Genomic DNA, 13,386 nt, shown 5'->3' with positions numbered 1-13,386 from the left:
AGACGGTTTCGGCGAGCGGCAGAAAGGAAGTTGCATCAACAGTCATTGGGTCCAAGCGTGCTGTGAAGATGGAGAAATTTAAAGCCCTGCTGAATTTCGTCCTGAGACAGCACGCCACGCTGGGATACAGCTTTCTGGCCTTAGCAACAGCTGGAGGGGAACAACTGTTCTCGGTTGTCGTGTTCAACTGCCCCTGTAACTCATGGAATTTCACCTACAGCCTTGTTTTCCTTCTGGTCCCAGCCCTGGTCTTATTCGTGCTGGGATTCTTCATCAGCAACAGAACCTGGAAGCTCTGCACGGGCTGTTGCGTTAGTCAGAGAAAGCAATACTCGAGAAGAATCCTCTTTAGAGGCATCAAGATCTTTTTTCTCATCACCATGGGAGCCTTAGTGGCCCCGGTTACCTGGGTTTCTGTCGCGCTGCTGAATGCAATGATTTATGAATGTGGTATGTCCGGCTATTACAGTGATTACTTCGCAGACCATATCTGCCGTAACTACTCCAGGAACTGTCCTCAAGATCTTTACCGAGTGCCTTGCGGTCAGTCAGTGTTGCCTCCGCCCACCCAAGCAGACATCCTCCATACACTCCGGGCACACTCCCAGGTAAGAAATATATTCGAGAGCAGGTGCTATTTTTTACTGTAGTGGGAGCAGGATTAAGGTAATTGACCCATCGAATCTGCTGCCGTTCTATCACGGCTGATTTATTACCCCGCTCAACCCCATTCCCCTCCACACCCTTTATTAATCAAGAACATGTCAGCCTCTGCTTTAAAACTACCCAATGACTTTGCCTCCACAGCCCTACTGTCTTCTGCAGTCTGAATTACCCGCTTGTACGGATGATTTGGTTTAAGATTTAAACAGGTGAAATCATGCATCCCTTTACAATTACTGTACACGAAAAGCATAAGTGTTTGTATTCTCAAAACTCTCACTGAAGATGGGGGAGGGGGAAGTGGCGGGCCGTGGGGCGAGGGGCGTGTACAATTGTGGGACATGTTTCAACCTGTCACTGACTACAGTTTGAGTAGCTCACGCAAAACGTGGGAATAACTCAGCAGATCAGGCAGTATCTATGAAAAGGAATTTAAACAGTCGGCGTTTTGGGCGCTAGACCCTTCAGCTATTTTCATGAAGGGCCTCAGCCTGAAACATCGACTCTTTATTCCTCTCCATAGATGCTGGCTGACCTGCCGAGTTCCTCCAGCCTTTATGTGAATTTCGGCATCTGCAAAATCTCTCGTGTTTCTGGTTCACCCCGTTTGAGTTGTTCTAATGGAAATGTCCTACTCATGTTGAACTGCTGTCATGCCGTAAGGGGTGGCACGGGAACTGATGCACCATTAATAACTCTCGGAGACTGGAGGTGAATGGTAGGCTTTTATTAGTAGCAAAACAGAGCACTGCATCTCGTGCCCCAATCGCCTTTATACAGGGGTCTGTGGGAGAAGCCACAGGAGCAGTCAGCAGAGGGTGTGTCCAGACAGGTCCAGACAGGTATACATAGTTTACCACAGTAATATAATGGCTGGCACAATGCAAGACCCGGGTTCAATTCCCACCGCTGTCTGTAAGGAGTTTGTACGTTCTCCCACGTGACTGCGTGGGTTTCCTCCGGGTGCTCCGGTTTCTTCCCACAGTCCAAATACCTACAGGATGGTAGGTTAATTGGTCAATTGTAAATTGCTCCGTGATTAATGGTGTGCCTCAGGGATCGGTACTGGGTCCAATGTTGTTTGTCATATACATTAATGATCTGGATGATGCGGTGGTAAATTGGATTAGCAAGTATGCAGATGATACTAAGGTAGGTGGCTGTGTGGATAATGAAGTGGGCTTTCAAAGCTTGCAGAGAGATTTAGGCCAGTCAGAAGAGTGGGCTGAATGATGGCAGATGGAGTTTAATGCTGATAAGTGTGAGGTGCTACATTTTGGTAGGAATAATCCAAATAGGACATACATGGTGAATGGTAGGGCATTGAAGAATTCAGTAGAGCAGAGTGATCTAGGAATAATGGTGCATAGTTCCCTGAAGGTGGAATCTCATGTAGATAGGGTGGTGAAGAAAGCTTTTGATATGTTGGCCTTTATAAATCAGAGCATTCATAGATGCTGTCAGGTTTGCTGAGTTCTGCCAGCATTTTGAGCTTTTATTTATTTCCAGCATTTGCAGATTCACTCGTGTTGCCATTGAGTATAGGAGTTGGGATGTAATGTTAAAATTGTACAAGGCATTGGTAAGGCCGAATTTGGAGTATTGTGTGCAGTTCTGGTCACCGAATTATAGGAAAGATGTCAACAAAATAGAGAGAGTACAGAGAAGATTTACCAGAATGTTACCTGGGTTTCAGCACCTAAGTTACAGGGAAAGGTTGAACAAGTTAGGTCTTTATTCTTTGGCGTGTAGAAGGTTGAGGGGGGACTTGATAGAGGTATTTAAAATTATGAGGGGAATAGATAGAGTTGCCATGGATAGGCTTTTTCCATTGAGAGTAGGGGAGATACAAACAAGAGGACATGAGTTGAGAGTTAAGGGGCAAAAGTTTAAGGGTAACATGAGGGGGAATTTCTTTACTCAGAGAGTGGTAGCTGTGTGGAATGAGCTTCCAGTAGAAGTGGTAGAGGCAGGTTCGATATTGTCATTTAAAGTAAAATTGGATATGTATATGGACAGGAAAGGAACGGAGGGTTATGGGCTGAGTGCGGGTCAGTGGGACTAGGTGAGAGTAAGCGTTCAGCACGGACTAAAAGGGCTGAGATGGCCTGTTTCTGTGCTGTAGTTGTTATATGGTTTATATTAGGCTAGTGCTTTTAATGTTCTACCTTGAGATTAGGAAGAGCCTTAATCGAAGACTGCTTACTTCTGATTCTAATTTTAAAGAGGCAAATTCTTTATGTATGCACTATTTTAGCACTTCAGTCACTTGAGAGCTATAACAGCATTCAATCTTAGGAATTACATTCAACTTCTTTGCTCACTTATTTACAGTTAAAAGTTTTAGCATGCATAAAGCTCAAAAAATATGCCCAGGCTGATAACAGAACAGACAAGGATGAGTAGCACACACAATGCCGAAGAATCTCAGCAGGTCAGGCAGCATCTACGGAAATAAATAAACAGTCGACATTTCAGGCTTCTAGACTGGAAGGGAAGGGGAAGATGCCAGAATAAAAAGGTGGAGGGAGGGGAAGGAGGATGACTGGAAGGTGATAGGTGAAGCCAGGTGAGTGGGAAAGGTAAAGGGCTGGAGAGGAAGGAAGCTGATAGGTGAGGAGAGTGGACCATGGGGGAAAGGGAAGGAGGAGGGGACCCAGGGGGAGGTGAGAAGAGGAAAGAGGCCAGAGTGGAGACTAGAAGAAGAAGGGAGGGGGAGGGATTTTTTTTTTACCAGAAGGAGAAATCAATGTCTGTGCCATCAGTTTGGAGGCTACCTAGATGGAGTGTGAGGTGTTGCTGCTCCCCCTTTGAGAGACCTCATCATAGCACAAGAGGAGGTATGGATTGACATGTCATGTCGATGACATGGGGGGGGGGGTTTAAACTAAATTTGCAGGGGGCAGGGATCCAGAATGTGAGAGAGGATAGCGAGATGAAGAATAAAGGACAGGTGGGGACTGCAAGGTTCTGGAATATTAAGTGTGTAGTAGAGAAAGGTGAGATGGAACAAGTGATAAGGAGGACACATGTACAGAGGGATGGTCTGACGGAACATGGAGTTAAATGTGCAGAAAGAATAAGTAACTTTAGGAAGGACAACAAAATTCAAGGGACATCTAGCCCGATGGGAGTTCGGGGAGCTGGGTTAAGCACAATAGGCAGCGATTTAAACAGAGAGAGGAGAAATGGGCTAAAAATTCTATATCTGCACGAAGTGTCAGAAATAAGGCGGATGATCTTGAAGCTCAGGTGCGAATGGGTAATTATGATGTTGTTGGGATAATGGAGACATGGCTGCAGGGAGATCAGACCTGGGAAATGAATGTACGAGGGTATACGTGCTATCGTAGGGACAGAAATGTAGGCAGAGGGGGTGGGGTGGCCCTGTTGGTGAGGAATGAGATTCAGTCCTTTGCAAGAGGGGACATAGGATTAGGAGAAGTAGAGTCTGTGTGGATAGAACTGAGGAACAGTAAGGGCAAAAAGACCCAAATGGGTGTTGTCTACAGGCCACCAAACAGTAGCATGGATATTGGGTGTAAGTTGAATAGGGAGTTAACATTGGCATGTGGCAAAGGTAATGTCGCAGTAGTTATGGAGGATTTCAACATGCAGGTGAACTGGGAGAATAAAGTTGGTGCTGGACCCCAGGATAGGGAGTTTGTAGAGTGCCTACGGGATGCATTCTTGGAACAGCTTGTACGAGAGCCAACCAGGGACAAGGCTATTCTGGATTTAGTGTTGTGTAATGAACGGGATTTGATAAGTGATCTTGAAGTAAAGGAGCCATTAGGAGGTAGTGACCATAATATGATAAGTTTTTATCTGCAATTTGAGAAGGATAAGGGCAGATCGGAGGTGTCAGTGTTGCAGTTGAACAAAGGAGACTATGGAGCCATGAGAGAGGAACTGGCCAAAGTTAACTGGATGGATATCCTAGCAGAAAAGACAGTGGAACAGCAATAGCAGGTATTCTTGAGAATAATGCACAAGGTGCAAAATCAGTTCATCGCCCGGAGAAGGAAGGATTCAAAGAGGGGAAAGGGGCCACAGTGGTTGACAAAGGAAGTCAGAGATTGCATAGCATTAAAAAAAGGAAGTATGACAGAGCTAAGGTGAGTGGGAGGACAGATGACTGGGAAATTTTTAAGGAACAACAGAACTTAACTAAAAAGGCAATACGGGGAGAAAAAATGAGGTACAAATGCAAGCTAGCCAGGAATATAAAGAAGGATAGCAAAAGCTTTTTTTAGGTAGGTGAAGAGAAAGAAGATAGTTAAGAACAATGTTGGGCCCTTGAAGAACGAATTGGGTGAAATTGTTATGGGAAAGAGAGAAATGGCAGAAGAATATAATAAGTACTTTAGATCTGTCTTCACTAGGGAAGACACAAGCAATCTCCCAGATGTATGGATGGGCCAAGTACATAGGGTAACAGAGGAAATGAAACAGATTGACTTTAGGAAGGAAACGGTGATGAGTAGACTGATGGGACTGAAGGCTGACAAATCCCCAAGTCTAGATGCTCTGCATCCTAGGGTACTAAAGGAGGTGGCTCTGGAAATTGCGGATGCATTGGTAATCATTTTCCAATGTTCCTTAGATTCAGGATCAGTTCCTGAGGATTGGAGAATGGCTAATGTTATCCAACTTTTTAAGAAAGGCGGGAGGGAGAAAACAGAGAAATATGGTCCTGTCAGCCTAACATCAGTAGTGGGGAAGATGCTAGAGTCCATTATTAAAGATGAAATAGTGGCATATCTAGATAGCAGTGATAAGATTGGGCCGAGCCAGCATGGATTTACCAAGGGCAAATCATGCTTGACTAATCTATTGGAGTTTTTCGAGGATGTAACCAGGAAGTTAGTCAAGGGAGATCCAGTGGATGTAGTGTACCTCGATTTTCAGAAGGCATTTGATAAGGTCCCACATAGGAGATTGGTGGGTAAAATCAGAGCTCATGGCATTGGGGGGAAGATATTGACATGGATAGAAAACTGGTTGGCAGATAGAAAGCAAAGGGTAACGGTGAATGGGTGTTTCTCGGAATGGCAGGTGGTGACTAGTGGGGTGCTGGGTGGCAGTGTGACATGTGATGAGGATGTCAGGAGAATTCAGGGTGACTTGGATAGGCAGATACTTGGCAGATGATGTTTAATGTGAATAAGTGTGAGGTTATCCAAGAACAGGAAGGCAGATTATTATCTGAACGGTGTAGAGTTAGGTAAGGGAGAAATACAAAGAGATCTAGGAGTCCTTGTTCATCAGTCACTGAAGGTGAATGAGCAAGTAAAGCAGGCAGTGAAGAACGCTATTGAAATGTTGGCCTTTATTACAAAGGGAATTGAGTACAAGAGCAAAGAAATCCTTTTGCATTTGTACAGGGCCCTGGTGAGACCACACCTGGAGTATTGTGTACAGTTTTGGTCTACAGGGTTAAGGAAGGACATCCTGGTTGTAGAGGAAGTGCAGCGTAGATTCACAAGGTTAATTCCTGGGATGTCCAGACTGTCTTACGCAGAGAGGTTAGAGAAACTGGGCTTGTACACGCTGGAATTAAGGAGATTGAGAGGGGATCTGATTGCATCATATAAGATTATTAAGGGATTGGACAAGCTAGAGGCAGGAAATATGTTCCAGATGCTGGGAGAGTCCAGTACCAGAGGGCATGGTTTGAGAATAAGGGGTAGGTCATTTAGGACAGAGTTAAGGAAAAACTTCTTCTACCAGAGAGTTGTGGGGGTGTGCACTGCCTTGGAAGGCAGTGGAGGCCAATTCTCTGGATGCTTTCAAGAAGGAGCTAGATAGGTATTTTATGGATAGGGGAATCAAGGGATATGGGGACAAGGCAGGAACCGGGTATTGATAGTAGATGATCTCAAAATGGCGGTGCAGGCTCGAAGGGCCAAATGGTCTACTTCTGCACCTATTGCCTATTCTCTATTGTCAGAACGGGGATGGGAATTGGAATTAAAAAGTTTGGCCAATGGAATCTGCTAACCAATTCCATTTTGTCACCATGACAACTGAATACACAATCCCCCCCCACCTACCAATCAATGCAAGACCGTACATAAATTATTAATAATATTCAATATTTGTGGCAGGAATAGAAAAATGAAATCCAACATAGGGAATCTGCATATGAAATTCACTCTAATTTTATTTATAAAGAAGACCATGATTGCCATGATGGCTTATATTAAGAAACAATGCCACTTGTTCATTGCGAAAGTAGATCACACTTGTAATAAAAGCTCACCATTGGTTATCTGGAAATTTAAGTCATGGATTAAAGGGTCTATACAAACAGCACAGAGCAGGAAATAAAACTTGCTCCTGTCCTGTTGTTAATTGCATCTATCCAGAATCTGAACCAGGTTTAATATCACTGACATGTTGTGAAATTTGTTATGTTGTTATGCTGTAGCAGTACATTGCAATACATAATGATAAAAACTGTAAATTACAGTAAGCATATATATAATTATTTATATACATTAAAACAGTAAACTAAATAATTAGTACAAAAAGAGAAAAATAAGTAGTGAAGTCGTGTTCATGGGTTCAATGTCCATTCGGAAATCAGATGGCAGAGGGGTGGAAGCTGTTCCTGAATCACTGAGTGTATGCTGTCAGGCTCCAGAACCTCCTCCCTGATGGTAGCAATGAGAAGAGGGCATGTTCTGGGTGAAAGGGGTCCTTAGTAATGGATGCCATCTTTTTGAGGTATCGTTCCTTGAACGTGTCCTGGATACTATGGAGGCCAGTGCCCCTGATGGAGCTGACTGAGTTTACAACTATCCTGAGCTGTGCCCCACCCTCATACCAGATGGTGATGCAACCAGTAGAAATTTGCTACAGACAGTTTTCTTAAAAAAAACTATAAATGCAAGTTTTTTTTGCAGATGCTGGAAATCCAGAGTGAGACATGCTAAGCAATAGGTTGAACAAGTTAGGTCTTTATTCTTTGGAGTGTGAAAGGTTGAGGGGGGACTTGATAGAGGTATTTAAAACTATGAGGAGGTAGATAGTGTTGACGTGGATAGGCTTTTTCCATTGAGAGTAGGGGAGATTCAAACAAGAGGACATGAGTTGAGAGTTAAGGGGCAAAAGTTTGGGGGTAACATGAGGAGGAACTTTTTTACTCAGAGAGTGGTAGCTATGTGGAATGAGCTTCCAGTAGAAACGGTAGAGGCAGGTTTGATTTGGTCATTAAAAAAAAAATTGGATAGGTATATGGACAGGAAAGGCATGGAGGGTTATGGGCTGAGTGCAGGTCAGTGGGACTAGGTGAGAGTAAGTGTTCGGCACGGACTAGAACGGCTGAGATGGCCTGTTTCTGTGCTGTAATTGTATATGGCTATATGATAGAGGTCAGGCAGCATCTATGGTGAAGAATAGGTCCTTGTAAATCCTGATGAAGGGTCTTAGTGTTGACTGTTTGTTCCACTCCATAGATCCTACCTGACCTGACTTCCTACAGCATTTTGTGTGTGTTAATTTTAGAAACCAACGACTCTGAGGCCACAATTGCATTTGTTCTCCTAATTCATGTGACTGGCTGTTGGTCTCTTCATAAGCATTCTTTCTTCCTGGAAACTGTAGGAGCTGGCACAAGACTTTACTTTGAAACAACTGTGAGGATTTTGTTAGGCAGGATTTGGAAGATCTGCCAGATGTGAACTCATTCAAAAGTGGTACTGGATTGCAGTAGTTTCATAAGTACTGCAACTGTCAAAGGAAAATCTTTTCAAAGGCCTGTAGTTTGAATAGAATTACTGTTAAACCGGACAGTGAAATGCATCACACTCAGCATATCAGAAGATTATACAATATAAACGTCATTACTATTTAAAAACAGTAATGTGGAAAACAATTTCCACAATTTTGTCTGCCACTCAACACACACACACATGCTGGAGGAACTCACCAGATCAGGAAGTATCTATGGAGAGGAATAACCGAGAGTAGGGCTCCAACTTCAAAATAACTTTGTTATCAAGGCACATAAACATTGCCATATAGCTACCTTGACATACAATTTCTTACAGGCAAAAAAGACAATACAATTCAAAACAAGCTACACATACACAAAGACTGACAAACGACCAACGTGTAAAAGAAGACAAATTGTGCAAATTAAAAATAATACTGAGAACGTGAGTTGTAGAGTCCTTGAAAGTGACTCAGTAGGTTGTGGAATCGGGTCAGTGTTGAGGTGAGTGAAGTTATCCATGCTGGTTCAGGAGCCTGATGGTTGCAGGGTAATAACTGATCCTGAACCTGGTGGTGTGGAACCTACGGCTCCTGTGCCTCCTGCCTGACAGTAGTCGTGGCCTTAGTGGCGGAGGTCTTTGATGATGGGTTCACTAAGGTTGTCATAGCTGGGGAGATAGTGGGTTCAAGTTCCTACAAGGTTTTAAATGCCCCCTTTGGCATACATCTCAAATAGCCTCTGCCAACCAACTCCAGCTCCTAGAACTTCACATGTGGCTTCGCTACTGAGCCTAGCAGAACCATTTCTACTGACAAGAGAAGGGGCAGAGACGGGTTACTGACGCCTTAAAACCAGTTGCTTCGGCGAGACGGGGCTCATCAGCCACCGTTGGCAGCTCAGCTGGGAGAAGAAAAATTCTGATCTCACGCCTCCGCTGCCTTGGGGCAATGCCCACTCATGGGGAAGGCTCCAAGGAGTAAACCCTGAGGGAAAATTCTGGAGTTGGAGTCCCTAAGGCATTGAGTTCAATGCTGACTGGCAACTCCTGCAGGACCACTGGCACCAAACTATGTCAGAGAGTGGGATGCCTGGGATGGTGGCAGGTATAACAGAGACAGTTAAGAGGTGTTTAGATAGGCACACGAATGTGAGGAAGATGGAAGGATATGGACATTGTGTAGGCAGAGAGGATTAGTTTAGCTGGCTATCTGATGACTAACTTAACGGGTTTGGCACAGCGTTGTGGGTCAAATGGCCTGTTCCTGTGTGGTACTCTTCTATGTGCTGTGTTCTATTACAGGTTATTGGATGGAGTCTGGTTGCAGCCACCATGGTTTTTGCCTTGACCTCTACCTGCATTGTGCGCTGTTATTCTCCTGTCAGCTTCCTCCAGCTCCAGTTTTGGAAAACCTACAGAGAAAAAGAGAATGAAGTGCTGGAGAAGAAGTCAGCCGAACATGCAAAAGAAATGGCTGAGAGAAACGTGAAGAGCTTCTTCGAATCCGTAGCGCCGAGGGAGTTCAAAACGCCGAGCAGAGCAGCATGGCAGGAGATTTCGATGCTGTATTCCTTCAGCGAAACCGAGCAATACTACAGCACGATACATAAGCATGCAGAAAATAAGATTGAGAGTGTCCATAAAGCATCATCCTATGGCAACGTGGACATACCTGCTGTGCTGGACTTTGTTGATGGTAGCAAAAATTCTGTTGACTCCTATATTTGAGCGTAGGTCAGATTGAGAACATCCGTGCTAAATTTAAGTTGTACTGGAGGCCTCAAATGTCTGCACAAAAGCAGGCAGTAATATTTCTTTGAAATCTTCCTCTCATTTTACACGTAACGGTACTTATATCATGAATTCTTTTTGGACCCTTGTGCAGATACTCCTACTGAGCACGTGCATGAAGGAATACTTTTGCCATCAGATATGGGTTTGCTCTAAATTGAGGCTGCCAGAGTTGAGGAGCAGGACTCTTCAATCTTGTGGTGCAAGGTTACAACTCAAAAAACACAGAGGGAGAACATCATGAATTTTTTTGGCAAACTCTTTGTGATATGATTTTTGTAATCTTCTGCTTTTCATTTTTATCATTAGCAAAAATTGAATGTACTTACATAATTTTTAGCTGCATAAGAATATTGCATACTAAAGCTCTGCCCGCCTTCAATCACATCTTCAATGTCCTGGTGAGAGCATTAAAGGGTAAGTTAAGATGGGCTTTATTCCCTTAGGCATTGCGATTCACAAAGTGATTGCAAGCCTCAGATCTAATTGATGCATTACTGAAGAGCAAATTACTAAGATAATGTTCTGAGACTGCATGCTGAAGCAGATTGATAATATCAATACGTTTCCTGATTCCACTGTGGGAGGCAAGTTCGTTGGTGTGGCCTTCAGTTGGAGTCAGACAAAATGAAAACTGGATGTGTAATGTCAATTAGGCCGCTGATGCACTTTATGGACATGAGTCAACATTTAGTTAATAGTGAATTAACTGAATCTTGACTCATGGATCATAGAGAGAAGCAGCAGTCTAATTAATATCTCAGAAAACCCCATAGGACATAGGAGCAGAATTTGGCCATTCAGCCCATCGAATCAGCTTCACCATTTCATCATTTATTAGCCCTCTCAACCCCTTTCGCCTGCCTTCTCCTTGTACTCTGACTAATCAAGAATCTATCAACCTCTGCTTTAAATCTACCCAATGACTTGACTTCTACAGCCATCTGTGGCAATGAATTCTACAAATTAACCACCCTCTGTCTAAAGAAATTCCTCCTCATCTCAGTTTTAAAGGGGCATCCTATTCTGAGATTGTACCCTCTGTTCCTGGACTTCCTCATTATAGAAAACATTCTCTCTGAGACCATTCTATCTCTTTTAATATTTGATAGGTTTCAAAGAGATCCCCCTCATTCTTCTAAACTCCAGTGAGTACAGGCCCAGAGCCATCAAGCGCTCTTTATACATTAACCCTTTCCTTCTCAGTATCAGTCTGCTAAAATTCCTCTGGACACTCTCCAATGCTAGCACATCATCGTTACGTGCTGTGTTGTATGACGTGGGCGATCATGGTCCCATGACCATGACTGTTCTTGAAAAATTTTTCTACCAAAGTAGTTTGCTATTGCTGCCTTCTCTTTCTTAGATAAGGGGCCCGAAACTGCTCACGATATTCCAAGCCGACTGACCAATGCCTTACGACACCTAAGCATTACGTCCTTGTTTTTACTTTCTACTCCTCTCAAAATGAATGCTAACATTGCACTTGCTTTCCTTACCACCGACTCAACCAGCAAATTACCCTTTAGGGAATCCTGCACAAGGACCCCAATGGAGAAACTAAGTGATATATTCAGTTGTGAATCCATTCCTAGCCAGGTTGTTCTTAAAGATATAATGACTGAAGTTTAAATTTCTGCTGTTTACAAAAGGCCATTTCCTTAAAATATAAGAGACCCATTGTGAATCAAGGCCACTGGTGATCAGAATTACCCAGCCCAATGAAAGAGTGTTTTTGCTTTAAAATGATCACCTCTCCATTATAGCTCTGCACATTACCATTGACAAAACTCAAAACCTGCCAAGGCATCGCCTAAATAAATATTACTTGAGAAAAATGCTTGAAAGGGCCGATTCCATAATTGGAGCTCCTTTATATTTCAACATTCAGCTTGCATTTGGCCATACCAGGTAGGGCTGCACAAAAAGATATTTCGATGGAGTCAAATTACTGTCACTAAGGTCCAAAAATATCTTAGCCCAAATGTTTGAAAAAGTTGAAAACCAAATGAGCCGGGATACCACCTAACTGAATTTTACCCTTGGGGTTTTTCTTCAAGGATAAAGAGAAGTTTGGATAGGTACACGGATAGTAGGGGTATAGAGAGCTATGGTCCAGATGCAGATTGATGGGAGCAGGCAGTTTAAGTGTTTGACACAGACTAGCTGGGCCAAAGACCCTGCCTCTGAGCTGTAGGTTTCTATGACTCTGTGATAAAGGTGACCTAAGTTTACTTAACACTTCTCACCGGACAAGATTTCTTTTCACATTGAAATTCTGCAATTGGAGATCCTTTAAATTTCAACATTCTGTTTGCAGTTGGAAGGCTGCACAAAAAAATGCATTTCAATGGAGGCAAATTGCCATCACTAAGGACCAAAGATATCTTAGCCCAAATGTTTAAAAAAGATGAAACCCAAAGCAGCAGGACACCACCTAAAAGAATTTTAACCTTGGAGAAAAACATTTGAAATAGTAGATTTTCTCCAAGGATAACGGGAACCTAAATGTACTTAACACTTTTCACTGAACAAGATTTCCTTGTGTTATGTTTGATTAACTTCAAAAGATTAAACAATTCAGGGGAAGACATGAGAGTCTGAAATGTGGGTCATACTCTAAGCAAGGCGCACATTACCAAGTGGTAGTGTGGTGGCATATGCCTTTCATGTATTTATACCTACAACCTGTAATGAATTATTTAAATGAACATGATGTTTAATCAACCTATATATATATATATTCACAAAGATTACTCAAACATTATTTAAATATTAAATACACAATACATTGCACCATTTAGTATTGTATTCTATTAAATTTGAAACTGAATTAAATTTTATTTTATCATAGATTTACTGAGTGAAAACTACAGCAATATTTTTACTGATTATGGTGTTAAATTATTTATAATTTCAAGTATAAACATTATTTTCAAGATGTCAACATAGCTGCTATCATTAGTAAGATTGTTTAATGTCATTTCCAGTACTCAAGTGTAATGGAGAACAAAATAGTTGTTGCTCTGGATCCAATGCAGAACAAAATAAAACACAATAAGATAAAGAACATAATATAAAGAAAAACACAATAAATATAAATAAATAAGATAGCTTATATATACAGATTGATTATATGTCCATAAACTATACACACTTGGAGTATTGTGTGCAGTTTTGGGCTCTTTATTTTAGAATGGATACACTGACG

The 13,386-nt window shown here is 42.5% G+C and overlaps 1 protein-coding gene across 1 annotated transcript; it reads left to right on the top strand.

Annotated features, from left to right (window-relative positions):
• On the top strand, positions 1–13,019 carry LOC132400453 (calcium homeostasis modulator protein 6-like). The gene is made up of 2 exons (XM_059981434.1): positions 1–608; positions 9,687–13,019. The coding sequence occupies exons 1-2, from the start codon at positions 69–71 to the stop codon at positions 10,110–10,112; spliced, it is 966 nt and encodes a 321-aa protein (XP_059837417.1). The 5' UTR covers positions 1–68; the 3' UTR covers positions 10,113–13,019.
• The last annotated feature ends 367 nt before the right edge of the window (positions 13,020–13,386 follow it).

The sequence above is a fragment of the Hypanus sabinus genome, chromosome 10 (assembly GCF_030144855.1).
Source record: "Hypanus sabinus isolate sHypSab1 chromosome 10, sHypSab1.hap1, whole genome shotgun sequence".
Classification (NCBI taxonomy): Eukaryota; Metazoa; Chordata; class Chondrichthyes; order Myliobatiformes; family Dasyatidae; genus Hypanus; species Hypanus sabinus.
This window is presented reverse-complemented; position numbering and strand designations above follow the sequence as displayed.

Excerpts from the sequence above, each read along its gene's own strand:
- LOC132400453 (XM_059981434.1), top strand. The coding sequence starts at position 69 with ATGGAGAAATTTAAAGCCCTGCTGAATTTCGTCCTGAGACAGCACGCC. Across the intron at positions 609-9,686 it reads CACTCCGGGCACACTCCCAG|GTTATTGGATGGAGTCTGGT; the intron begins GTAAGAAATATA and ends GTTCTATTACAG.